General features: G+C 42.0%; 2 protein-coding genes across 6 annotated transcripts in view; one reads left to right on the forward strand and one right to left on the reverse strand.

Moving 5' to 3' along the window:
- The window catches only part of LITAF (lipopolysaccharide induced TNF factor), an 85,365-nt gene that overhangs the window by 52,115 nt on the left and 6,357 nt on the right, over positions 1 to 26,893 (forward strand). The gene's annotated exons all lie outside the window — the stretch shown is intronic.
- LOC308178392 (uncharacterized protein) lies at positions 7,320 to 15,437 on the reverse strand. 5 transcript variants are annotated; one of them, XM_080556957.1, is made up of 3 exons: positions 14,922 to 15,437; positions 14,530 to 14,643; positions 7,320 to 9,609 (listed from the first exon to the last, which is right to left on the reverse strand). In XM_080556957.1, exon 3 carries the CDS (start codon positions 9,390 to 9,392, stop codon positions 8,433 to 8,435), a length of 960 nt encoding a protein of 319 aa, XP_080413083.1. In that variant the 5' UTR covers positions 9,393 to 9,609; positions 14,530 to 14,643; positions 14,922 to 15,437; the 3' UTR covers positions 7,320 to 8,432. The 5 variants fall into 5 exon arrangements, 2 of the variants coding, with proteins under 2 accessions (XP_080413083.1, XP_080413082.1); XM_080556956.1 differs by having other exon boundaries at positions 14,748 to 15,437; XR_013939722.1 differs by lacking the exon at positions 7,320 to 9,609 and adding an exon at positions 12,056 to 14,194.

The raw sequence follows: 26,893 nt of genomic DNA on the forward strand, positions 1-26,893 counted from the left end.
GGGAAACTCCTTTGTCCCTCCCCCCCCCCCAAATCCGTGGTCCCATACGCTCTATCCAGTTAGATCGGCAGGTCCCTCTCTGAAAGCAGGAAACCATTTTGGCCTTCTGTAAAATATTCAGATTCTGGTATTTCCTGCTACCAAGTTTCTTGCTGAAGTCATGGGAGGAGCTAAAGCGTGTTTTCCTGGGATTTTTTAGTAATTGTGGAGAGAGATGAAAAGAGGAGAAGGGTTTAGTTCATATTTCAGCTAAAATTTGATGGGCTTGAAACAGAATAACAACCAAACAAAAATCTATTCCTTTGTCTAATTGTTGTGTCTCTCCTAATCCAAATTCAAAGGCTACACTGAAGCAGGGAAGCATCAGACATCAGCTCATACTTTTCTAATAGGCAGCCCCTACAGGGAAGACATAACTGTCTTCCCTCCTCACAGTGCTGGCAGGCACCAGAATGGTGCTAGGAGAAGCTTGGGCCAGTGCTGAGTCCCGTGATAACCCACACCAACAGGTGCCTAATGTAATAGGTATGCATCACACACAGCTTTCTCAGCAAGCCTCTTCCAAAACCCCACTTCGGGGTATTAGCTGGACTGAGCCATCCTCCTAGAGGATTTTCCAGTGTAATTATCTGCACAACAAACCATGTAATTGCAAGTTTGAAGTATTGTTCATAATGTTGCAAGTGGTCCCCGGTGATTTCTTAGCAACTGTTAAGCATTTGGCATTCACACTCTGTGCTTATCTAAGTATCTGTTAAAAGATGTTGTTTCTCAGGCAAGAACTTGTTCTGAATTTATGTGAAAGTCTTGACATGCACTGTCTCATGTGATTACTGGGTCGAAGGAATTCTTTGCTCTTAGGGAACCTCAGTGATTTCTTATGTTTTCTTCAGTTTTCCAAGTTTCATTTTCAGGAAAACAAAAGCGAAGTGGCCATGACTTTTTGGCATTAGTTATGTTGTAGCTATGATGAACAAACATTGTAAGAGAATCAAGATGTATGAGAGGAACTCCGGGGGCAGCGGTCTGCTTTTGTGACTTCCTGCACAACTTGCTTCTCCATTTCTAGCTCAGCTGGGACTATTTTCAAAACAAATGGCAATTGGTCCCTCAAATTAATATTGTAAAATAATAGGTTTATTTTTAATTAATATGAATAAAAAAGTTCCAAGTTTGTACCAAAGCTGGAATTAAACCCAGGTTTCTAGATTGGCAGAGCTCTCCATTTTCTGGAAAATCCCTCATAGGGTATCTTGGTGTTAACATCTGCTCTCAAAAGGATTAACAATTACGTATTTTTGTAGTACTTCTTGGTTTGTCACATTTAATAAAAGTGTTGTATAAGTGCCATATCGTGTAGAGCCCTTGGCATTCAGTCAAAACTATGGTTTTGGTAGCTGGCTTTTTTCACATTAGAAAAGAGTGTATTATTCATGAAAGAACTGTATGGCGTGGTAGGGGTTTGGAGAAGGGGACGCTACATCTCCCATGAGCAGTAAGACCCCTGTTCATCCCAACTAACTGAGGTGGCAAAGATCAAAGCACGGTTATCCTCGCTGCTTCCAGAGCCGCAGGTAGCGGCCGTGGAAGGGCTGCCTCTGTCCAACCCTGCTTCTCCTGCTCATAGCCCGGGCACTGACAGCAAGGGGCAGTGAAGAACAGATGGAGTAGAGGGAACTGGTGGTGGTGGTGGTGCCCAAGGGCTGCAAAATGCAGCTGTGAGAAGCAAGATTTGCTGCTGCTGCCGCTGCCCCTTGTGCTTAGCAGCAGCAGGATGAGGGAGCAATGCCTCCAGAAGGTGCCACCAGTCATGGAGGGACCTGAGGGTGGCTGTATCAACACTTCACGTGTCTTAAATGCCTGAAATTGGGTGGGCGGATAGAGGCCTAAACCAGTTTCAGCTAATTACCTCATTTGCTAGGGCTTCTGCAGCTAATTGTGCTTAAAAATAACTGACAAAGATGAAGTCTGCAGTCAAGTAACCGCACAAATATCCTGGTGTTCAAGGCTAAGGCCAAGCCCAGCCTCATGGCTATTTCAGTGCATGCTGCATCGTTGCTTTAGGTACACGGGGCAGGTGCTGTGACAGCACTGCAGCCAGTTCTGTGCTGTGGAGGGTAATTTCTCTGCAAAGAGGTTGTAGGGGTTGGTTTTGACCAAACGGGTACTTGAAGCGACTGAGGAGAAGAGGAGACTTGCCGTAAGCGTTAGGTGTTTGTTCGAATGTAAGTGCCAGTACTTTTTACAAGTGCTGGTACTTACACAGAGCTTCATGCAGTGCTGTCGTAACCAAACAATGGGGATAACACCAGAAAGGGTTCAGCCTGCTTTATGAAGCACTCGGGTAATTTCTCTGAATTAAAAAATGCACTCAGTCCATAATGTGGCTTTGTGATTCTGTTGTATGCCAAGCTGCCTGGCTATTTTGAGCAGAACAAAAATGTTTTCAGGCTATAACGGAGAAATGTATAAATAACCTGGAATTCACATAATTCCTGGGAGGCTTAAATTGTTTTCTCTTGTCTGTGGTCTGGGCTGTAGCGCTAGCTTCTGTTTTTGTGTTACAGGCATCACTGAAAAAGCCATGCTATTAATTTCCTACTGTCACCAGGCACATACAGCGCATAGCAGGTTATTTTAGCTCTGTAGGCTTGGGTGCTGGGTTGGGAAACGTAGCTCTTCCTTTTGTCTTCAGATCTTATGTTTGACTGCTTCATGGAGTATCATTATTCACTAGCTCACGTTCAGAAGCTACATATGAAAGCTTTTGTTTTATGATTACGAATCTGCAAAGGGAAAAATATTACCTATATACAGTCAGTCTAGCTATATGGAATGCAATATAGTGTTTGACAGTGGGTTGCTTTCGCACCAGCTGGCTTGAAATTTAATGGACCTACCATGAGGTACTTTGAGGAAGAATCTTTGCGGTTTTTTGTTAAACGTGCAAGAGACTGTGGCTATCTGGAAGTCCTAAGGTTAAAAAGGCCTTTAATGCATAAAGCTTTGTTTTCACTTCACTGAAGGTTTTTGCAAGTTACTTAAAACACTGCTAAGTAATTATGTCCCAACTACAGGCTACCCTGTTCTATGCTTACATGAACTATACAGCTTGGTATGTGTCTTGGTGCTGCTGGTTGCCAGGCATTATCTAGGCAGGTTTGATGGGAAATTACATGTGCTAGACAGAAAATGAGTAAGACTGTTCTCTGCTCTGAATTTTTCTCCCTAGTTCTTCCCGTGATTAAAAGGAAAACATTTTAAAATATTCAACCCTATTACCTAAAATTATGCAGTCCATTTTTCATAATGACTGGGAGTTTAGAAACTGAAGCAATTCACAGGAGAGTAGTAAGAACTTTTATATTATCTCTTCTTTTCCAGATGAGCTGGACCAGAGTAAATAGTCTGCATGCAGCTCTGAGAAACCAGCTTGTTTCAAGGGATCCTTCCAGCTGCAGGCAATTATGTCATCCACACTAACGAGCTGCCATTCTGTGAGAACTGGGCTGGGTCTGTCGTGGGTGTGGCTGGACATACTCCAGTGCTCTGCTACAGTGGGAGATACAGGGTGAGTGCTATACGGAGCTGGAGGTGAGAGCCTGGAGATGGGCAGTTTATTTACAAAAGAATTATGGTTAGGAAGACTTCTTAGTAACACTGAAAAGGTTACAGGTGTTATGAAACAAACATTTATATCCCATCTTTCAAGGATCTAAGATGATGTTTTTATGCTGCTACTGTTCATGAAAGTACAACTAGATTCCAACAGAAATACTGCTGCTGCTTTTTCTTTCTGTGACTCAGAACGTGTCTCCTGCAGTCGTTTGTCTGAGGGCTTACAACTGGCGTGTAAAGGTTGCCTATACTAAGGTTTGTAATGAAATGCAGCTTCCGCTACTTCTGACAAATGGGCTTCATCCACTTTGTTCATCATAGCCTTGCTTTAGTAAGCATCTGTCTGTGCATGAAGCCTATTTGCATTCCCCTGGAAGCCCAAATAGGGCAGCTTTAACTAACATATCCTGCAGTTCTCAATGAATCATTTGTATTAGAGTTTTCTGTCATGTAGTCTGCCGAAGGAGCAGAATTGCAAGTAAAGCATTGTCAGTTCCAGTCCTGGCAGCCTGGTTATCACCCATCTGGTTTTTACTGTATAACTGAGAATTCAGCAGGTTTTGCTGAAGAAAGAGAATTTTTTGAGTTGCACTGAGATGTTGTAAGTGCTTCAAATAACCACAGCTAAAAGCATCTACTGTGCTTGTACTAAAGCAAAGAAAAGCACTTTTTTCTTTCTTTTCAGGCCAGTGGTTCCCAGAATAACAATGTATGGTTGAACACAGCATCATTTCTATAAGGGGATATTGCAGCTTAAATGTTTAATATGAGGGCACTGTAAACTCCAGCCTCAGCACAGGGCGGTTGCTACCAAATTAAAATAGTCCAGCAACAGCCTGTTAACACAGCAGTGTGCTTATCAATAAGAAAATTCAGCCCCTCCTACTCTAATGCCAAACTGGTCAGTATTTCTTAGAAGAAGGAAAAATCTCTGAATCTATGCAATATTTCACATCTGCATCCATTTGCTACCTATAGGAAGGGGCAAAATAAATGATACCAGACAAATACATGCTTCCTCATGCACACCAGCTGTCTCCTGCTCTGCAAAATCGCTCCCTTCTGACAGACTCATTCCATAAATTCTTGATTGTGGTGGACAGCAGCTTGGTGAGCATCTCACAATCTGCCTCAGTCTCACTAGTCTGAATTTGGCAAATCAGAAAGTCTTTGGAGAAAACTCATGTCTGTTATTAAATCACTTAAATCACTGAAAATGATTACTTTTTTTACACCTGCAATTTTTAAACTGACTCTTAGAGCAATGAAAGTTAATTGTTACCTTTGAATTTTTTAGTATGCTGTTAGGACTATTAAAAACAAAAATTATGGCATGGAGAAGAAGAAGAAAAAAATATGATATCTAGCCTAAAGTGTCTTTTTTTGTCCTCTATTCTTGCCCCATTATATAAAAGCTGACCATCAGAGAGGTGTTCCAGTAACATCTGCAGTTGCACCTTTGTTTTCCTTAATCAGGAAATTTACTATATCCACTGATACAGTATATTCAACCTGTGTTTTTGGCAGAGCAGCACTGGAGAGTTGAGTCTGAAGCCCCTGCAACTTTACCACTTCCAGAGATGCCTGCAATTGAGCTCTATATGTACAAAGTGTTTGGAGATTCTTGATAATCCCCAAGGGGTTTATCTTGTGCAATTTCTGAAATAGTAATTTCAAATATACTGAGTTGTTGTGTTCAGGCTTTCGTTTTGGAAAAAACAATAGTTTGAATGTTATCCATGTTGTAGCAATAAAAAGACCTGGCAGAAGCTGGTACAGGTAGAAACAGATTTCTGATTATACCCTGCTGTACTCAGCCCTTTCTTTGAGGTGGGTACAGGACACAGCGGTAAGGAAACACAATTCCCACAAATTTGGCTTTTCCCACAAAGTTTTGACATCTTTTCCACAATAACTAATTCATTCACATTAAATGGGACCCTTTCCATCACCCCCAAAAGCAATTAACAGTTGAACATGCAATGAAGTCTGACCTAAACCACACTTTATTATTTAGCACCATCTCTGAATACCAGATGGAGCTCTTTCAACCATTTTTGCTTCATAAGCATTTGGGGATGACAACAGATCTTAAAAGAAAAGCCAGAAATAGGCTTGAAAAAGCTGGAATAAATAATTTTGCTTTAAGCCTTGCATCCAGAATCAGTAAGTTGATTCATTATTTTAATAAAAAGATAACCTGTAGTTTCTTAGTAGGCTCGTGGTAGGATAGTGAGAATAAAAATGAAATGCATCTCCAGATGTTTCCCTAACTTATCTATTTTAATTCCAATCTCTTAGGAATTGCTCATATTCATAACTACTATGAAAAATATTGACAAGCTGACATTTAATTAAAAAGTACGCAGCATTGCTGTTATTCCATTGCATGGGGAAATTAAATGCTGATTTCACACTCATTTAACATTGCTCTTCCAGTCTGCTCTTGTAACTGACATTTCTGCCTTTCCTCTGGGTATCCAAAGCCAGAGTCTGAACTCATCAACAATGGCTGAACGTTGAACAGTTTGGACATTCTGGGACAATGTAGGCATATTCCAACTCAGAAATAAATAACAGAGAATGTATTAAAAGTATCAGACACAATTATAGGTCTGTGCATATGGATTTATAAGAGAGAAAATACAGTGCCTGGTTTGCTAGAGCAACTTTTGATCTCATTTTCCAAGTTCTTAGGATAGATGGCATACTGATATTGTTACCAACAGTAACCAGTAACCTCATGGAGCAGTGTAACTTCAGATAAGATGAAATGCTGAAGAGAATTTTGTGTGCACGAGTAGTTGTTTTTTTTTTCTGATTTTTTTTTTTCTCATTGCACACTGTGTTAATCAGTTGTCTGTGGTTGAGATGGAGAGAAGACATTGAATTGATATGTAGTTCCCACTTTGGAGTTGCAATAATTCATGTACATATATGATTCATGCAGATTATATATCATATAAATGTGATATAAGGTTGCTGGGGGATTTGAGGGTGACCTAGGGTTTTGTATCTTTAAGGAACAAATGGTGTTACTTCCATCTCTGCATATGGGTGATTTTAAAATTCATCTTTTTCCTTTCTTATTTGTGATGAATAACACTAATAAATAAGGGACAGTCCATAACATTTGCTCAAAACGCAATCTCTTAATAATCATCAACAAAACAACATCCATGTCCTTTTCTTACTGATTCACCTTGTCTTGCAGTTGTGGACATGGCTTTCCCATGTAATTTGCTGGAGGTCAGGTTTGTGGGCTCTCTAGGTGAAGGCAATTAATCTCATTTTAACAGCGGTAGCATTGCATAGTGGAATTACCTCTGTGAAGGATTTAAGCTTTTTTTGTCTGATATTGCGAAGCCTTTTGCTGTATCAGTTTGGACGCAGTGTGTTCCATCTTGTGGACAAAGCACGCTAAGTCAGAATCCTTGAGACACATTTAAAGATTGGGGTATTTTGAGTGTATGTCATAAAATTGCTTAGTGCAATATGTAAAATAATAGAAGTTTGTAGCTCAATGCAATAAAACCCTCTTCTGGGATGTTGGTTTTGTAACTGAAGTTACTTGAGTTGGCTTGATTCTTTTAATTCTGAGGAAGCAGAAATTCTTTTGCTAGGATGCAAGTTGCTTGCTACCATTTTTGAAATTATCAAATGTAAAATTCTTTTCTATTTTCTTCTTGAATTAAATTTAATGACCTAGAATTATGTTAATCTGGGAACAAACCAGAAATAATTCTGCGAAACATCTGTTGAAGCAGCATAATTGCTACATGCTAACATTAATAAGAAGTAAACAATTTTAGAAATGTCTTTGCTTTGGGTATGAAAGCAAAAATATTCTTATCAGAGATATAAGTGACTTCTACAAATATTTTTTATTTAAAGTTCATTTATCTCTACTCTTTATTGACCCATACTAGTTTATTTGATGCTTTCTTGGTGGAAAGCAAGTGACAACCCTTAAGATGGTGCTCAGTGACTGGAAAGTCCTTTCCAAAAGCAATAGGGATTTGTTTTACAGACAAGACTGTAAAACCCCAACATTTGTCAAAATATGATGCTTTCTGAATGAGACTGCTTCCCTTTTCTTGCAGAGATCGCTGAGATCAACAAATCATGTCCTATAAAAGTCCTTTAGGGGAACTAGCTCATTGCCTGTTTTTTCTAAAATTTAAAATAAGGTGAATTTATGGAGAGTGTTTTCAAAAACGAGTATGTAAAAAGCTTTAGTATAGATGGCTGCAAAGGTGAAGTTTTTGCTGTTAATTTAAAAGTAGGATTCTAAAAGGAAAAAAGTCTCAAATAAGATGATCTATGTGAAAATGTAATTTGGAGTCAATCAGAAGCAATTTTGTTTTAAAATAGACTTAAATTTGATTTCATGAATGAAAATTGCTGGACAAATGAAGTAGTGTCAATCAAATTCTCATTAAAGAAACTTTAAAGGTCATTGTGCTGATGGTCTGCAGGTAAGCAGAGTCATTTCTAGCTGCAGAGTAGATGTTCTCATTAATTGGTCATGCAGAGATACTGGAAAGGTGGCTGATTAATAAGTTTTCCAACTGTTCGTCTATAACCAAATTAGTGCTACAGAGATAAAAGGAGCTTCTGCTAATAGGTTGTTGCCCAGCATTGCCAGGTACATCTGAAGTACCGAAAGCTATCACGCAAATGGCAGAGCAGCTGGTCCAGATGGCACTGCTGTTGAGATATATGAATGTGGGGAGCCTAAGCTGATAAGAAAACTCATGACTTACTAAACAAACACGTGGAACCAAAAACTAGTGCTGCAAGAGCTGAAGATACTAACATTGCCCATCTATATGGCAAGAAATGAGGTCACTGTGATAATTATAAAGGGTCTGTGCTTGATGACCAATGCTGAGAGCTTCTTTATGAGCTGGACTGAATTGAGTCAGGAGTTTGCAGAGAAACTGTTTATTTTTAGTTACTGGAGATTCTGTTCTGGTTTTGTCACAGATTACTTGCTGAAGTGAAAAATCCAGAGGAGCTTTGGATAGAATCACAGTGTGGCTGAGGTTGAAAGGAGCCTCAGAGCCAACTGCTCCCCCCTGCCCCAGCAGGGCCACCCCGAGCAGGGGGCCCAGGCCTATGTCCAGGTGGCTTTGGGAGATCTCCAAGGAGGAGACTCCACAGCCTCTGTGGGCAACCTGTGCCAGGGCTCTGGCACCCGCACAGCACAGAAGTGCCTCCTGGTGCTCAGAGGGAGCCTCCTGTGCTCCGGTTTGTGCCCACTGCCTCTGGGCCTGGCCCTGGGCACCACTGAGCAGAGCCTGGCTCCATCCTCTGTGCACCTCTGTGCACTTTGTAGGCATTGGTGAGATCCCCCCGAGCCTCCTCTTCTCCAGGCTGAGCAGGCCCAGCTCACACAGCCTCTCCTCATAGGAGAGATGCTGCAGTCCCTTCATCATCCTTGTGGCCTTATGTTGGACTCTGTCCAGTATGTCCAGGTCTCCCTTGTACTGGGGGGCCCAGAACTCCAGGAGTGGCCTCACCAGTGCTGAGCAGAGGGAAAGGATCACCTTCCTCCACCTGCAGGTAACACTTTGCCTAATGCAGCCCAGGAGTCCATTCACCCTCTTTGTGGCGAGGGCATGTTGTTCGCTCGTTTTCAACTTGGTGTCCACCAGGACTCCCAGGTCTTTTTCTGCCAGGCTGCTTTCCAGATGGGTGGTCCCCAGCACGTCCTGGTGCCTGGGGCTGTTCCTTCCCAGGTGCAGGACTTTGCACTTGTAGAAATTCATTAGGTTGTTGGCTCAGTTCTCCAGCCTGGGCAGGTCCCTCTGGATGGCAACACAACCCTCTGGCGTATTAGAATCTATGTATACAGTCAGCTCTCAAAATCCCAAAGTGCTTTCAACCATCACATGCGAGGGTTTCTGGTTCACTTATTTTTATTACTGATGTTTGTAAGGATATTCAGTTGTTGACTGATTGCCTTGCACATCACAAAGGATTAGTCTGAAAAGACAGAGGATTCATTTCAACTGAGGAGTGTCCTGCACATTTGGTGTCCATATGTAACAAGCCACTGAAGATAGCCAGCAAATTTGGTGAAGTGCTCTCTTAACATTTAAGAATGAATGATGAGATTGTGTTTCACCATAGTTAAGTCATCATTTTGGTTAAATGGCTATCAATCCCCCCATTGCTATCACTGTTTTAGTCTGCAGTTATGACGCTTGTGCTGATTTTGTGTCCAGATGGTGAGATTTCTGGTTTGCTGCTTCCTGCAGACAAACAGTATCTAATGAGAAGATAAGATACCTGAATTGCTGGAACAAGAACTGACAACCTTCTCAGCTGAGAGTGTTGGCCATTTAATTTATATGTGGACTTGAGAGATTCCCTAAAACACCTTTAATGAAGGCACTGCTGCCAGAGGTGGGGAATTGAAATATTAAACATTATCTCTGAGGTATTCTTAAATAATGTAACATGAGTTATAACAGCTGGTGACTATAAGCTAAGACAGAATTTAATAGCAATAATTTCATATTTGCCAGATCTACAGCAGTATTACTAGAACTAAGTTCAAATGTCTGTAGCATGGAGGGGAGCACAAGAAAAACGCCTTTCAGCATCCATCTTTACACGTAATGTGTGTGGCTGATGCTGGACCAGAGTTGCAGAGAAGTGGATATTCGAGGCCTTAAGTCTCATTGGATAACTATGAATTTTAGCAACAAAGTCTTAATATCTGTCTGTGTTTCTCAATCTCTTGCCTACAACCCAACAAGGCTGTAATACTTCTGACATCCAGATAGCAGTTGTATGAAAGATTATGATGTCAGAATTTTACATGGGAGAGTACTGTGGTATTCCTTACTCACTTTAGATCCACAGTTTGATCAAAGCAATGCATTAACATAAGTCAGGCTGCTGCTGTAGGTAAAACAACAGCATGCCCAAATGTAAGTAGATCAGTTGTTTCGGTCATCAGATGTAACATGAGCCAGCAGACCTGGTGTACAGCCAAGATGATACCAGCAGCTTTGCCAAACAGCAGGAACGGTGAGAAGATGTGATTTTTGTGCTGCTTTGTTTAGGAGTAGCATCACAACAGTTGAAATGGGAACTGAGAAATAAGACGGCTTTACGCAAGATAACGTGTCTGACAGCTCACTTGAAGCTACCACTTATCTGTCATATGAGGGTGTTGTTTTATTTTCCCTATCGCTTCCACGTTGGTATGGAGCAATAGTCGTTTTGACGCATGAACCTCAGCAGTGAGATTGTCAGTCATGGGGTATTTCTCCTCATGGAGCAGTTCCTGAAAGGGAGGGTGTATTTGGGGTTCTCTGTTGTCTTTTTCCCTCATCCTGCTGCTGTGTATAGAATTTATTTGGGGTAACTTAAGCTGAAGTTATTAATGCCCAAATCAACATTGCAAAGCAGTGAGCACTCAGTGAGCCCACTTGCTGGCAGTCTTCAAACCCCAGCTCCCCTCGTTTCCCACAAACACACTGCACCGTGCTGTCAGATGAATTTGGCACTCAGAACGTAAGTCCTCGGTAACGGCACATATCAGTATATTGTTGGCTAATACTCACCCAAGCAGAAATGATATCTAGGCCTTTCTCTGCAAGCTGATAATTATTGCATTGTTAACTTTCAATTACTTTAATTATCGTTTCTATAGCATTGCATGAAAGGAAGTCTATTATGGCAGCACTTGGCTTTAAGTATTGTAGATATTTTTGTGTGCATGTGTTGTTAGAAGTAGCTTGTGGAATAAAACCAAACTCGTCATCAATCAGAAAACAAGAACATTGCTATAGATTGGGTTTTGAAGGTGACAAAACTCTTAAACCCCAAGCTAGAAATCAAATGACATAATTGCAATTTGTATTATGTATATATGTATATACATAATATACAAATATATGTATATATTTGTATATATGTATATATGTATTATGTATATATTTTTTTTTCTTTTCTTTTTCTTTTTTCTTCCTTCCTTCCTTTTTTTTTTTTTTTTAACACTGATGCATTATTTCTTAAATCAGATGGGACTGTTTGCTCACCAGTTGAACATTGTACAAAATGGGGGTGGCATTTGTAAAGATCTGTGCTCATCTAAAATATATTTTCCAGAAAGTCATCCAAATTTGTCTGAAGTACTCAAAAGATGTAGAATCTCATAGAATCTCATACTTCTTTTGTCAGTTTCTTCTAGTGGCTCATCAGTTAAGTGTTGAAATGGAAAACAAGTCGTTAACCTTCCCAGCTTTGACCTCTGAACATAGCTTTTTACTATACTTTTCTCTCTTTGATTAAAAAGCTCCTTATCCCCTGGTACCTTCCTTCTCATAATTCAGTGAGTGCTTTTAGACAATAATTTTCTAACCTTGAAGAAATTTTATCATTCCATAATTAAGAGATTTAATACACAGAGTAAATACTGATCTTCACGTCAGTCTTGTTTAATTAGGGAGAAACATAAGAAAAACCTGTGCATTCCGTATACTGATTATTTTGACAAATATGTACAATAAAACTTGTTTATTTTACTTCCTAGATTTTTTTAATCCAAATTCTTTAGTAGTAACAACCTAGCAGAACAGTATTTTGATAATGGAAAGAAAAAGGTCAAGACAGGAAGAGATTGTGTGAACTTATTTAAATAATTACAAGAAAGGCTAACAAAACTGGAGAGGATTTATATTGGCATTATGCACAAAATAACATTAAAAAGAACTTAGCTCATAGGCGAGCTAAATGAGCTGTGAGGTTCATAGAAAAGATTTAGAATTAGTAAAATCATTGCTAAGCTCTGCCAGTTTAATTAAAATTCAAACTCTGCATTCTCAGGCAGTCAGCATTCCCACGGGCAGAAGCTTAATTTTGATTAAGTACCATTTGACATTATAAATGTAAGTAATTTATTCTTCATTGGCATTGATCCTATCTGGAAGTTCAACCCCTGGGGGCTTTGAGGTATTCTTTCAACCCATTGCTGCTTCCAATAGTGAATGATGTAGAAAGGACTATTTTGGATTTTTGGTTTCATTTGGTTCACTACTTTGAACACAAATCATTCAAAATATTTGCTGTCCTCGGTGTTGCACTTCTAGATGGCACTCCTGTATTAGTTGTATTTTCTAATCCTATCAAACTTACCTGTTTCTCTTTTAAAATATTTATATAGTGAAACGCAAACCTATGGGTGGCTTAAATTTTAGCTGTTGTTTAGATCAGGATATTGACTGGCAATTGCAATACCAAAATGTCCGTCTTCATATTTCTTGTGCTAAATGTTCAGTGTGTTGCAGTTCTTGTTCTGTTTGCTTTGCAACTTGAATCAGCCATTGTAGCAGTGAAAAAAAACACAAAACATTCTTTAAGGCTATTTGACTTAATGTCATCTACCTTGCTTTGCATGTAAATCTGTGCATCAACCTTGCCTGCCAGTCTAAAACTGCAACCTAGTACAAATCTCCTTAAATATCTAGTATTATTGAAGTTATCAAAAGTCATTTGAGATTCTTTTTAGCCTTGACAAATTAGTACACGCAAAATCACTACAAAAACCAACTGTATGTGTGCAGATCCTACAACTTCCAGGCAGGAAAAAAATAAGGTGACATTAAAACTTGTTTACTTCTGCACATTGAATGTACATCAACTTCTCAGCTTCATTTAGTTTCTTTGGTGGAAACTGACTGAAGTAAAAGCTAATAAATCTAGCACCTATGCTAAGGCATTCATTTTTGGGGTTAAACTGACATCTACTGGTGTCCTGTAATAAATTACGTGCCATTAGTGTGTGAACAAAACATATACAATATACCGTGTACTTTACTGTTTCGTGACGCTGTCGGATGACTCAGCAGGGTGGAGAAAAGCGTAACAGCCAAATGCCAAGGGTGGGGCTACTTCGTACATCATACCACCAGAAAGGTGACAGAGCAGAGCTCTTGTGGGATACTGCGTTGGGACCTACGTAAATTTTCTGAATTTGTCATGTGGCCTTTCTTCTTTTTTTTTTAACAAGTTAAATATATCATCTTCAGAACACAGCTCACGGAGTGGGGGAGATGATCAAGATTTCTCTCAATTTCTAGCTGTGTTTCCTCAAGCACGAAGTGAGTTCATGCTGCGTGTCCCCACCCAACCACTTGGTCTACTGTGGCTGACCCCAGGAAGAGTGGGTCAAGCTGTCCCTAGCTTCACTCTGCATCGCCGGAAAAGGACTGGAAAGGGAGGAACTGGTAAATGGTGAGATAGGTGGGCAGGAGGAGGGGTAATGAGAGGAAATACACTTGTGCACTGCTAAACTGATGCTGTTAGTGGCCTAACCACCAAGCTGTATATGGACATTTGGTAAGAAGAGTGGTAGGGCAAAACGGCACAATGTTATTGGGGTCTGCAGAGAGGGGTAAAAGCTGTAGCATGAGGCAGCCTGTGATGAGATGTAAGCAAAAAATATAGCACTGGCAGTAAGAAGGCTTTCAGATGAGGCTCATGCCTTATTGCACCCCAGGAGATGCGTTTAGTCCTGGCTTCTCTCTGCTGTGGCTTCTAAGCTGCTCACATCCACCTGGCAAAGGAAATTCAGTTACAAAGAGCACAATTACTCCAGTTTTAACAAAGCCAGGGCACCAAGGCAGAAATTACACATATCCTGCTTCTGAGATAAATATCATGACCTATAATGTGATTTCTTGACAATGATGAAAAGTTACTCACATCTAAGTCGTGTTCTATCCTCGGGGTCAAACGCTAACAAGCAGGAAGGACTGACTGCTGCCGAATCAAAACAAAAGCAAAACCCACCACTTTTTTTTTTTTTTTAACAGAATCAGGGGTGAGGAGTATTCATGCTAGCAGAGCCCTTGTACTTCACTATCTGATCAAAACCCTGCATACACATACCTGTAGGCAATACGGTAGATCCCTCTGACCGCAGAGTTGACTCTTGGGCTTCTCGTCACTTGGAGCGAGTGCACCTTTTGTCCTATGAAACCTGAATCCTGGCCCTGGGACGGACTTGAATTGAATATACGTGTTACTTAGGGCAAGGGCCAAGAAAGGTTTTAAGCACAAAACTAAGACTTTAACAGATTTTAGATACTTTCAGCCAAAAGGCCTACCATAGAGTCCCTGCTGAGCCCTGGGGGGTTGGTGACTCCTTCCAGTCCAAAGCAGATTGAAGCACTTAAATAACAAATCTTGCCAACTGGCTCATTTAAACTGCAGTGGTGAAGCAGAAGCAGCCCTTGGTGAATCCCTTTCAGCGATCTGGCCAGTAATGGTTTCTGTCTTACCTTGGCACATATTTTTGAACTGTTGGGTTGGATGGATGAAGGAGCAACAACCTCTGTAGCTTCCAAAGGCTGAATCCAATTAATTGGTTCTAAGAGCCCCAGTTAACGACACTGGATCTGTTGGGAGGTTTCTTTAATAATTTTCTTTCAGTTTTGTCACATGCAGCACTGGCTGAAAGAGATGATCCTGGTAACACAGGCATATCAAGGAATTAGAGGAAGGATTTATTTTTTCCTCCTGTGCTAGGAAACAGGCAGTCTGGCAATGCTGATTACTGGGAAGCTGAGGATCCCTGTGAATCTGGGAACCTGCGCGTAGCCCCTGGGCAAGACCTTCCAGCGGGACGTTTCTCTGAGGAGGCAGCCTCCACTCCCGGCGTCGTGCGTCGAACTTTTCGTGTTTCCTGAGGCTTTTTTTTTTGCATTTCGTTTTCCTTCTCCTCTCGCCCCGCTGCCAGGTGCCGGAGAGGCGGAGCGGGGGCGGCCGGTCCCGGGGCCGGGGGTGTCCGGGGCAAGGTGCGTGATTCGTGCAGCCTCGGGGAAGGGGAGGAGAAAGAGACGGGACGGGACGGGACGGCGGCTCCAGCCGGGCGGCGGGGAGGGCAGGCGGCGACAGCTGCGGAGCGGTAAGGGACGGGCCGGGGGGATCCGGGGCTGCGCGGGCGCCTCTGGAGCCGGAACGGGCGGGAAAGCGCCGGGCCCCTCGGAGGAAGCCGTCGGTGGTCACCGAAGCTGTGGGCAGGGAGAGGAAGAGAAGAAGGGAAAGGAAGAAGGGAAGGGAAAGAAAGGGAAGAAGGGACGGCACCGGGCGTCTCTCTGTCAGGGCCGCTCCCCTGAGGGCGCGGCGCAGCTCAGCTCAGCTCAGCTCCCTGTGGCGCTGGCGCTGCCCCCGCCGCCTCGCCGGGTGCGTGGCCGTGTTTACTTTCTGCCTTACCAAACCTGAAGTGTGTAGCCTCCTCTTCTCAGGACCACGGGATGCCTAATGCGATTTCTGGTCTCTTAGTGTTTTATTTGCTAGTGTTTTGTTGGTAAATCCAGTGTGACTCCAATGGCACTGGTTGTCTTACTGAAACAATAATGTATTGAACTTTTTGTTTGTTTGTTTTTTCCCCTTAAAGTATAACAGAGTTTTATTCTTTCACAAACATCTAAGAAATCTGCGTGACTTTAACGCGCTGTTTCTCAGCAGGTTGGTGAGTTAGGAAGCTGTTGTCTGGAGTTCAGGTAACCAAGATGGTGGCCCCAGCAAGTGCTGTGCTACAGCTTGCTGCTGCGTGCTGCAAAAATCCCGAGTGCTCCCATAAACCTGTATATCCTGCCTGATTGTTTAAAAAAAAGATTAGCTGTCAATCTGCCTTTTGTTCCGGGTGCTGTTGATCAGCAGCTGTCTTCAGCGCCGCTGTGACAGAGCCCCTGTAATTAGTCATGGTGTTGGAGAGCAGCCTGGGGTTTCTAGCAATGGGAACTGAGGAGGAATAGTGCAAACAGATTAATCCTGCCAAATCTTAGCTAAAGAGTAAGGGAAGGATAACAGTGTATTTACTTGGCCAGGCTGGGTTAGGAAATCTGTTTTCATAAGCCTTTATTTTCGGTGTCTTTACGCTAAGTAGAGAGGTGGGTTATTACCTTCTCTTTCTCTTGTCCCCAGGCTAATCTTCAAGCTGGATTGCAAGACACATGTTTGCGCTGGGCGTATGAAGTAATAGTTCAAATATTTCTTTAGGGTTGACGTTTAGAGCAAGAGGGACATCAGCAAAATTCTGTTGACAAGCTGAAGTTGTGGTTGCATCCACAGTGATTAATCTTTTGATGAGATTGTCTTTTAGTCCTGATGTCATCTTGTTCTTTTTTAAAGAATTTCCATTAGAAATAGAAATTCTATTCTAATTTCCATTAGAAATTAGATAGATGTATTAATGGGACTGATACTTGGTTTTATTTTTACACTGTTTGTTTTAGTACTTGATAGTTATCTGTGCCTCAGAATTGAAATGTCCTCCTTAGTTAATTAAAAAAAAAGGGGGGGGGGGGGGGAGAAGAAGAAAAGGAAGGCATAGGAGACGTCATTGTTCCAGGGATGCTGCTGTTAAGACCTGGAACCTGTTTGCTTCTGTCTTGTAGGGTGGAGGGAAGCAAAAAAGGATAGATATCATTTTTAAATAGAACCACCTGCCCCAAATTAGTCAGTGGTAAGAACTGAAAAATGCAACGTCATTTGAAAATAAGTATTGACCATAAGTACTGAGACTTAGAAGAATTTGTGCTAGAAATTATGGTCATGAGCATTTTGAAATCTATTAAAAGGCGTTGATTTCTTCGACCTTGTTTCCTCAGGAAAGCAGAGATGGGGATTGTCTTCAGTTGTGCAGCATCTGCCACGCAGCAGGAACTGTGACTGGGGGCAGTTGATCAGCATTCAGATCTGTAGCTTACTAAGAAGGGGAAACATTTTTTTTCTTTTTTCTAAAGAAAACAGAAGGTCAGTGGTTTTTAAAAATACAGTTGTCAAATATACAGTACTACTAAAACTTAGAGTTTAGTCATCATTTGATTGCTTTCTTCCATCTACCAAAGCTGCAGTGTGAGTAGGAGGTTGGTGTGAAAGCTGAGAACAATGCCTTCCACACAAGGAAGTGAGGGGTTACCAAAATAACTGCTCCTGTGTACACACTGTGCCTGTAGTCACGTTGTCCTTTCCTTCTGCACCAGCTCCTATGTTTGTCCTAGCTACGTGGCCAATCCTACACTGGACTGAATACACAACTCCATTTCTAATAAACCTTTCTACGTTTCTGCTTAGTCTGCTGGGAAGACCGTGAGACTACTCAAGTGTATAAACATCAGCAGTGTGTAAACATGGATCAGCAGAGCTTTGTCAGACAGGAGCCGGTGATTGAGAACTGTAGTTGAGAAGTTACAGTAGTAGAAATCTATGGGATAAACACTAGGATATACAAGTTGTCAACAAGCTACTTAAAGGATGATGTAGACACAACAGAAGCTGGTTATAAGTTAAAGGTAAAATTTTTTACAGTTTCTAACATGGACAGACAGGTTTCCAGAGCATCTCGCATAAAAGCGGGAAAATCAAACTTGTCTTAAAATGGGTCTTAATCTTAAAATTCATGTGTTCTCAAATATATCTATTTACATTATGCTTTGTAAACTACGGAAAAAAGTCAGGACTGCTACCAAAATCCAGTTTCCTTTTGATATGAAGATACTGATCCAGAATCTGCATTTCAGTAGGTGTACAACAGTACTTGGGGCAGGGGTATTTAACAGCTGCTGCAGTTCCACTCCTTGTGGTCTCTGTACTTGGGATGAATTAGTGCCTCAGTGACCTGAATCAAGCTGGCAGCAATGGGGACAGCTCAGCAATAAAGGCGGATTTCTGGCAAATTGTCCTCAATGAGGAAGTCATTAAAGCAATTTAATTTTTGTTTACATTTAACACTGGTATATTTTGCATCAGTTTTGTCTTAACTTAATTAGTATTTAGTACGCATGTCTTAAAACAGAACTGGGCCTTCGTTATCTTTTTTTTTCTAGCAACCTGTCTTCTGTTTTCTGGGTTGTTAAAGAGCAGTATAGGTCGGAAGGAATCCCTGGAGGTCACTTGGACCAGCCGCCTGCTCAAGACTAATTTTAGGGGAGGTTTTTCAAGGCCCTTTGACTTCTGTTTTGTCACAGCTGTCTGTTCTGGAGTGTGTTTCCTACTTCTGTTCTCGTTACGGAGGCATTTACAGCAAGCTATGGTGCTAATGGGGAAATTCTGCCTTAGTTATCTGGCTTGTTTACCATGACTTTTGTTTGCTTCTGGTAAAAACTGTCCAGCTTCAGTTTCCTTCCAGCTAATCTGTTCATTGCCCTTGAATGTTTGGCCCATCAATTCTGCTAGTATTCCAAAGCGGGCGTATTACTGGTCTTAAAAGATCAGATAGTACAGTTATGTATGCCATGTGTAACAAATGTGTAACAATCCAAGTGAGTCAAACCTTTTTTTTTTTTTTATTGGTGCCAGACTTTTTTTTTTTCTTCTGTTTCTTCTCCACTCTCTCTCCAAATGTAGGCTGTGTTATACCCTGCACTTTGAGACCTGCTTAGGTAGTGTCTTTCAAACTGGGGACAGCTTCTTGGAATAAACCTGAGGAATGGGAATATGGGAAGGGGATTATATCCAGGAGACAGCAGTGAGATGGGGATAGAGCAGCAAGAGTCCAGAGTCTGGCAGGAGTTTGTGAGATGCACTGTAAGCTTTTAGGATGGCGAAGGCAGGGAGACAGTGGCTTAGCTCTCGTGCTCCTGGCAACCCCGTGCATCTTCTGTCGTTTGGTGTCAGTGCTGTCTGCTTCCTTCCTCAGCTTAAGCCTCTCTCACACTGGGCTATTTTACAGCCCCATTTCTCCTGCCAGCTCCTCTGCTGTGTTCCCAGCCACTACCCAGCACTCTCTCTTCATCCTGACTGGAAGGTCTTGTGTTCCTGCTTGAGATCTGCTGTCTTGCACTGAACCATGAAGGACTGAGTTTACATAAGTGTTGTATTTTTTTTTTTGATCCAACAAATCTATCATTTAATAGAAGTCTTCCCCAAACTGCTAAGAAGTCTAATAAAATCGTAACTTTTGGTGCTCTTCTTAAAAAAAAATTCTTAATGCTTTCTGATGATGTTGTTACCTTGTTCTTCATTTGGATAGCCAGAACAGAGGCTTACAGAATCACAGAATCATCTAGGTTGGAAGAGACCTCCAAGATCACCTAGTCCAACCTCTGACCTAACACTAACAAGTCCTCCACTAAACCATATCACTAAGCTCTACATCTAGATGTCTTTTAAAGACCTCCAGGGATGGCGACTCAACCACTTCCCTGGGCAGCCCATTCCAATGCCTAACAACCCTTTCAATAAAGAAGTTCTTCCTAACATCCAACCTAAACCTCCCCTGGCGCAACTTTAGCCCATTCCCCCTCATCCTGTCACCAGGCACATGGGAGAACAGACCAACCCCCACCTCGCTACAGCCTCCTTTAAGGTACCTGTAGAGTGCAATAGCGTCGCCCCTGAGCCTCCTCTTCTCCAGGCTCAACAATCCCAGCTCCCCCAGCCGCTCCTCGTAAGACTTGTTCTCCAGACCCCTCACCAGCTTCGTTGCCCTTCTCTGGACTCTCTCGAGCACCTCCATGTCCTTCTTGTAGCAAGAGGCCCAAAACTGAACACAATACTCGAGGTGCGGCCTCACCAGAGCCGAGTACAGGGGGACAATCACTTCCCTAGCCCTGCTGGCCACACTGCTTCTTATGCAAGCCAGGATGCTGTTGGCCGCCTTGGCCACCTGAGCACACTGCTGGCTCATATTCAGCTGCCTATCAACCAATACTCCCAGGTCCTTCTCTGCCAGGCAGCTTTCCAACCACTCATCTCCCAGCCTGTAGCTCTGCTTGGGGTTGTTGCCCCCCAGATGCAGGACCCGGCACTTGGCCTTGTTGAACTTCATGCAGTTGGCCTCAGCCCATCGGTCCAGCCTATCCAGGTCCTCCTGCAGAGCCTTCCTACCCTCGAGCAGATCGACACACGCACCTAACTTGGTGTCATCTGCAAACTTACTGAGGGTGCACTCGATCCCCTCATCCAGGTCATCGATAAAGATATTAAAGAGGACAGGCCCCAGTACTGAGCCCTGGGGAACGCCACTAGTGACCGGCCTCCAACTGGATTTGACTCCATTCACCACAACTCTTTGGGCCCAGCTACTCAGCAGCCAGTTTTTAACCCAACAAAGCGTACGCCAGTCTAAGCCACGAGCAGCCAGTTTCTTGAGGAGAATGTTGTGGGAAACAGTGTCAAAAGCCTTACTGAAGTCAAGGTAGACCACATCCACAGCTTTTCCCTCATCCACCAAGCGCGTCACTTTGTCATAGAAGGAGATCAGGTTCGTCAAGCAGGACCTACCTTTCATAAACCCATGCTGACTGGGCCTGATCGCCTGGTTGCCCTGCAAGTGCCGCGTGATGACACTGAAGCTAATCTGCTCCATGAGCTTCCCTGGCACTGAGGTCAAACTAACAGGCCTATAGTTTCCCGGGTTGACCTTCCAGCCCTTGTAGATGGGCGTCACGTTTGCTAGCCGCCAGTCGACTGGGACCTCCCCCGATAGCCAGGACTGCTGATAAATGATGGAAAGCGGCTTGGCCGGCTCTGCTGCCAGTTCTCTCAGTACCCTCGGGCAGATCCCATCCGGCCCCATCGACTCGCGTACATCCAAGTGCTGTAGCTGGTCACCAACCATTTCATCGTGGATAGCGAGGGCCACATCCTGCTCCCCATCCCCTTCTACCAGCTCAGGGTACTGGGTATCCAGAGAACAACCGGTCTTGCCGCTAAAGACTGAGGCAAAGAAGGCATTAAGCACCTCAGCCTTTTCCTCATCTCTCGTCACGAAGTTTCCCCCCTGCATCCGGTAAAGGATGGAGCTTCTTCTTAGTCCTCCTTTTCGTGTTAATGTATTTATAAAAACATTTTCTGTTATCTTTAACGGCAGTAGCCAGATTGAGCTCCAGATGAGCTTTGGCCTTCCTAATTTTGTCCCTGCACATCCTTACAAAATCCTTATAATCATTCTGAGTGTCCTACCCTCTTTTCCAAAGATCATAAACCCTCTTTTTTTTCCTAAGCTCTAGCTACAACTCTCTGTTCAACCAGGCTGGTCATCTTCCACGACTTCTTTGCTAGTGTTGTTCATCTCAGTAAAAATTCTGGAAGCAAACTGATGTCACGTGTTTGGATGAATTTGCATTCAGCAACATTCCTTACAGTGGAAGATAAAATAAGCTATTTACTTTTTTTCCAAGTCATCCTAATAAATGCTTGTAACAGAAACATCTTTCCTCTTACTCAGAGTGCGTATGTATTGATTCTGAGTTTTGGAATGCCATTCAGTGAAAGTAAAAACAGATGGTCTGAGATTTTGGGTCTGGTTTCATGATCTGCTTACATTCGTTTGCATGAGTGTTCTTGCCATCTCCCCTTGTACCACTTGTATGCTAGGAACTGATATGACTGAAAACTCACTCTGTGGTGGTAGCTAGCCACAGTGACAAGTTGGCTTTTTTTTTTAAATTATTATTATATTTTGGTAGAAATCTTCCTGAGTTGATTTAGGACATATATTTGCTAATGCACTGTTCTAAGGATATATATTTCTTTTTACTAAAAACAAGAAAGTTTTAAATCCGTGCCAAACAATGGAAATGTTCTTAATTGAAACTTCCATGGAGCTAACGAAATTTATCTTTCATAAAGGCTTCTTACAACAGACATTCAAGATTCAGTCCAAATGTATTTTCTTTATAGTAAGATTGAGTTTCAGGGTGGCCTTTTTAGAAACAAGTAGAGTATTTTGGGTCTGTACCTGAGTAACTAAGGAAGTTTTCAGATGAGGAAAATTTTTCTGGAAGGTAGTAAGTGTATTTACTCTTCCATTCTTAGCTGAGTGGTACTTCCTATTGCATTACAGGTTTGGCTGGTTGAGGAGACGGTCTCTCCCAGTTTCTTCAGGCTATCAAGAGCAGAACTTCTGCACATAAGTTTCTGCTCGTGTGGTGTGTTAATGTGGGGGCTATGCATACTTTTTCTTTTCTTCTCCCTTCTCCTCCCCCCCCGCCCCCTGATAATAAGGGGCAGAAGAATCATCTGCCCACAGTTATCCTTCAGGTACTGCTGTGTTACCTGTGCACTGCTGTGGAATCCATTTCTGCTGAACTTTGATGAATGCCAGGAAACGAGCTGGGATTAAAAACATCATTGCCCTCTGATTCATTTTAATTGTTGGTTGAAGCACAAGTGACTTATATTTCTACTTTTGATTGGTTTCCCCTCCTGTGTTTTTTTTTGTTGTTTTTTTTTCCGTGTTTGTCCTTGGGTAAAAGGTGTTTTTCCACATTCTTAGGATACACATTTGTATCCTGTCTTCAGAAAAAGGGTGCAGTTTTAAACTACACAATCTTAACAAACTGATCTGGGCAGTATCAATAATTCTCATGAGATGGGGTTTGCATCCTCTGGTGAAAAAATGGCACTAAATATGTGTTCATATTGGGTGAGGAAAGGAGTAGTTGGTACCATGAGGTGAAGACAGGTGAAAGGCATGAGCCAGACCCTGACCCCAACTGATCAGCATCATGAACGGAGTGGGAAGAAGGAAGGAGAAGATGACTGCAGCTCTGTAGCTCTGTCCTCCTCTCTGTATTTTGGAGTATGACACAGATAATGTTCCCTATGTGTTCTTACAGTAAATCTGGCCCTTGAGAGAAAGGGAATCTTGAAGCCATTTCCCTTCCTAGGAAAAGATAATGGCATAAGTTCACGTGTGAATGTGTGTTACCTGGCAGATGGCACAGGTATCGATTATCACAGGGCAACCTGTTATGTTTTGGGCACGTTAAGTAGTACCTCTGTAGTTCCTGGTCTGTGACATACATTCCTTCAGATTTTCCCTGTATTAATTTTGATGAAGAAGAAGATCAGAGTAAGTCTTCTACACTAGGCTTTATAATTCGACATTTGAATTTGCCTTCTGCAGAAACTACCCAATTTCTGAGAAACCCGTGCAGTGGGAAGATGTACTCAGGAACACTGTGCAGCTATTTAATTAAAATGTAAGGTGTCACCTATATAGCAGTGTTTTTTTGTTTGTTTTTTTTTAAATTACATGAACATTATCAGGAAGATCTCACGTCTGATGAGCGGTAACCCAGCTGAAACCTGCAGTGTGTAGCTGCCTGTGAGTGTACTTTTAGTTCCAAGTCAAGGATTTATCTCGAGCGATTCCAGTCAGATACAAACCCTGCAGTGTGTGATAGAAGGCTTTATGAGGAACCCTTGGCTAATAATTTCCTCAGATAAGTTACCTTAGAAGTCTGATTTACTTAGTTCACTTTATCGAATAGCACGGTAAAAGGAAAGTTTAGCCAGGTGCTGTGCTTTTTCAGATACAGCCTGCAAACTCCTCTTGCCATGTTAGAACTGGCAGTGTGGGTTAGGCAGTAAATGCAGGCCATGCTTTGGGTTTCAGCTTGCTACGTGGGCTTGTAGTTTAGGGATTAACTTGGGGGGGATGGGGAGCACTTGAATCAACTGAAATCTGATTTTGCAAAATGCAAAACTGCACAAAGTGCTGCATACTGCTGAGTTTTACTTAGCAGTCAACAGTTCTGAAAGGCTTCCATGCCCCGAAATTTATATGGCTTTAGTGCAGTTACAAAAGTGAGAGCGCTGTGCTGCACCCTCCGTTGGGCAGGAGGATATCCATGTATCTGGTTGCTTGTAGGATGTGCTGCTTGTCTTCCGGGTCTCCAGCTAGCATAAGTAACTAATCTAATGAGCTGGTTGCACTTGAATAGAGTGATTTGTGAATGCTGTAGCTTTTACCAGGCTTTTTCCTACCTTTATGCCAATGTTATTCTGTATGTGGAGCAATAGATCTCTGCATAAAGCAATAAGCTACGAGAGTGCTTTGCCCCATGCAGGTGTTCTGCCTCAGTATGTGCTTATGAAGGCAATGATTTGGGCTAAGACAAGTGTGAGCAGATACAAGTATTTGTGATTCTTTCTCTCGAGAGAATGAACAAAAAGAAAAATCTGGAGAAAGGAGCTGCTGCTTTTTCTATTTATTAATTTTTCTTTGGAGTCTAGTGACTCACCTACCCAGAGTTAGTGCAGCTGAGCAGCACAGTGAGTCAATATTCTCCTTTCTCTGCAACTGGAATACAAGAGATGTTTTTTTTTTTTTATTCTTTTTTTCTTTTTAATGAAAAGCAGAAGTGTGGGACAAGTAGCTGAAGCCATTGGTTTTTGTCTTACTACGTTTATTTCTAAAGACTTCAAGCACAGAAGGGTAGTGAGAGACAGGGAACAAAAGCAAGAACTGCTCAGTTCTCCTCTGTGCTAAGTGGCATTTGGATCTGAAACTTCCAGATCTAAATGGAAACTCTTGTGTAAAAGACCCAGTCTTGAATTTAGTGTGCTTGTTGGTCATTCAATGTTTGCTTGTCCTGGTTCGAGATAGCCTACTGGTTTGCATATGTGTAAGTAGCAGATAACAGGGAAGTCAAATGTACCAAAAAGTTATCAGTCTTATCCTTTGTCATTTCTTACAGTTGAGTACTTGTCACCAATCTTCCTTTTTGAATTATTTGGGAGCAGCGTTTGAGAGTCTGTTTTAAGAAGACAAAACTCGTGGGCTTGGTTCCTGCCTCTGCCATCAGCTTGCTTTGGTGCCTGTATTTCAGTCATGTAAGTTCATTTATCTTTAAATTAGTAAATTGCTGTCATTTCATAGGATCTCAAAGTACCTTGAGTTGGAAGGAAACCATAAAGATCTTTGAGTCCTGCTCCTGATTGTCCGAGCTACCCGTGACACAGCTTTAAGCCATTTCCTTGTGTCCTGTCAGCTGTAACCAGAGAGGAGGTATCAGCACTTCTCTCTTCCCTCTCCGCACCCCTTCATGAGGAAGTTGTAGACAGCCATGAGGTCTCCCCTCAGTCTCCTCTCCTCTACGCTGAACAAACTGAGTACCCTTAGCTGTTCCTCATATGATGTATGTCCTTATGTAAGTAGCTAGGTACAGTTTGTTAACGTGTTAGAAATTCTGGTCTTCTCTGTCCTATATGGGTGCTTAAGACTGTATCAATTTTTTTATGATCTGGTGTTGGTTTGTGGTTTAAACCTTTTGTTCTCTTTGCATTCAGGCATTATGCACTAGTTGCTCTTCCGAGACAACTCTGTATCAATGGTATTTTATATAAGAATGTATCTGTAAAACATACGAGTAAAGGCATAAGCTGCTCTGCGCTTGTTTGCAATGAGCAAAATGCAGATGGTAACTGTGGAAATTCTCTTAGTGCTTTTATGCAGAGTGGTACAGCATACGTTACTAACTCAGGCTGTAAGACTTGCCTGAGCTAAAACAAAATGCTGAAAACCCTTTCTAGAATGTCCCTCTGGCCTTTGTTTTCATTGCTATCTAATCTTTAAGTTAATGCTTATTACCATATCAACTTACTCTAGTTACTATCTTACCTGAAACTCAGATAATATTGATAATCAGCAACTTTTTATCATGCTGGTTGGTTTCCTTTTTCTAGGTGAAGCTGGTTTTTAGTTAATTCTAGACCCAGTCTTGCAATGAGTTTTGTGGATAGGGGCTTGTTTACAAGCAGTTTATTCAGGATTTGGGCCTTAACTTCAGAGGAAGTAGCATTTTACTTTGGAAACAGCATATATAAAAGTACATGTTTAAAATTAGTGTTGCATTTATTTTCAACAAACAGTGCTGAACTAATGGAAAATACAGTTGCAAGGGATGTGAAGAGATTCTTGAATCTACTTAATGCTGTATGACAAATACATCAATAAAAGCTTTGGTCAAAACTTTATGGAGGGAAGGCTCTGCAACTCTTTAAGCAGTTTTTCCAGTGCTTAACTAGTCTTAGTGTTAGACCTAAAGAAAAGTTTATTATTTTGAAGCTTTTCTTAAAGTTTTCATTGAAGTTGTGTCAAAGAAGAGTTTATTCAGAGTTTCTTCATTGCTACCTGTCGTCATTATTCTCTCTGGCCTCTTGAAATTAAGGAACCTCAGTTAATTTGGCTTTTTCTCAGAATTCCTCTTCTCTAGCCTGTCTGATTGTTCTTGATGCTTTTCTTTGCAATCTGCTCACCTGTTTGTTTCTCAGATACCATACTCCCATGGGGCTTTCCCAGAGCAGCAGACCTTTTTCAGCTGTCATACAGGTACTCACTCTGCTTTCACACGCCTTCATGATGTTTGCTGTTGTCATCGCAGCTTCAGCTTCCATTCAGGTTCTGATCTGGTAGATCTGCTGGGTATTTGTCTGCACTCTAGCTGCTTAAGTGATCAGTTTTTCTGACTGAAGAATGTGATTATATTTGCTGGGTGCTAGGCAGAAGAAGGTG

The sequence above is a fragment of the Anser brachyrhynchus genome, assembly GCF_964034855.1.
Source record: "Anser brachyrhynchus genome assembly, chromosome: 15".
Classification (NCBI taxonomy): domain Eukaryota; kingdom Metazoa; phylum Chordata; class Aves; order Anseriformes; family Anatidae; genus Anser; species Anser brachyrhynchus.

Excerpts from the sequence above, each read along its gene's own strand:
- LOC308178392 (XM_080556957.1), bottom strand. The coding sequence starts at position 9,392 with ATGAATTTCTACAAGTGCAAAGTCCTGCACCTGGGAAGGAACAGCCCC.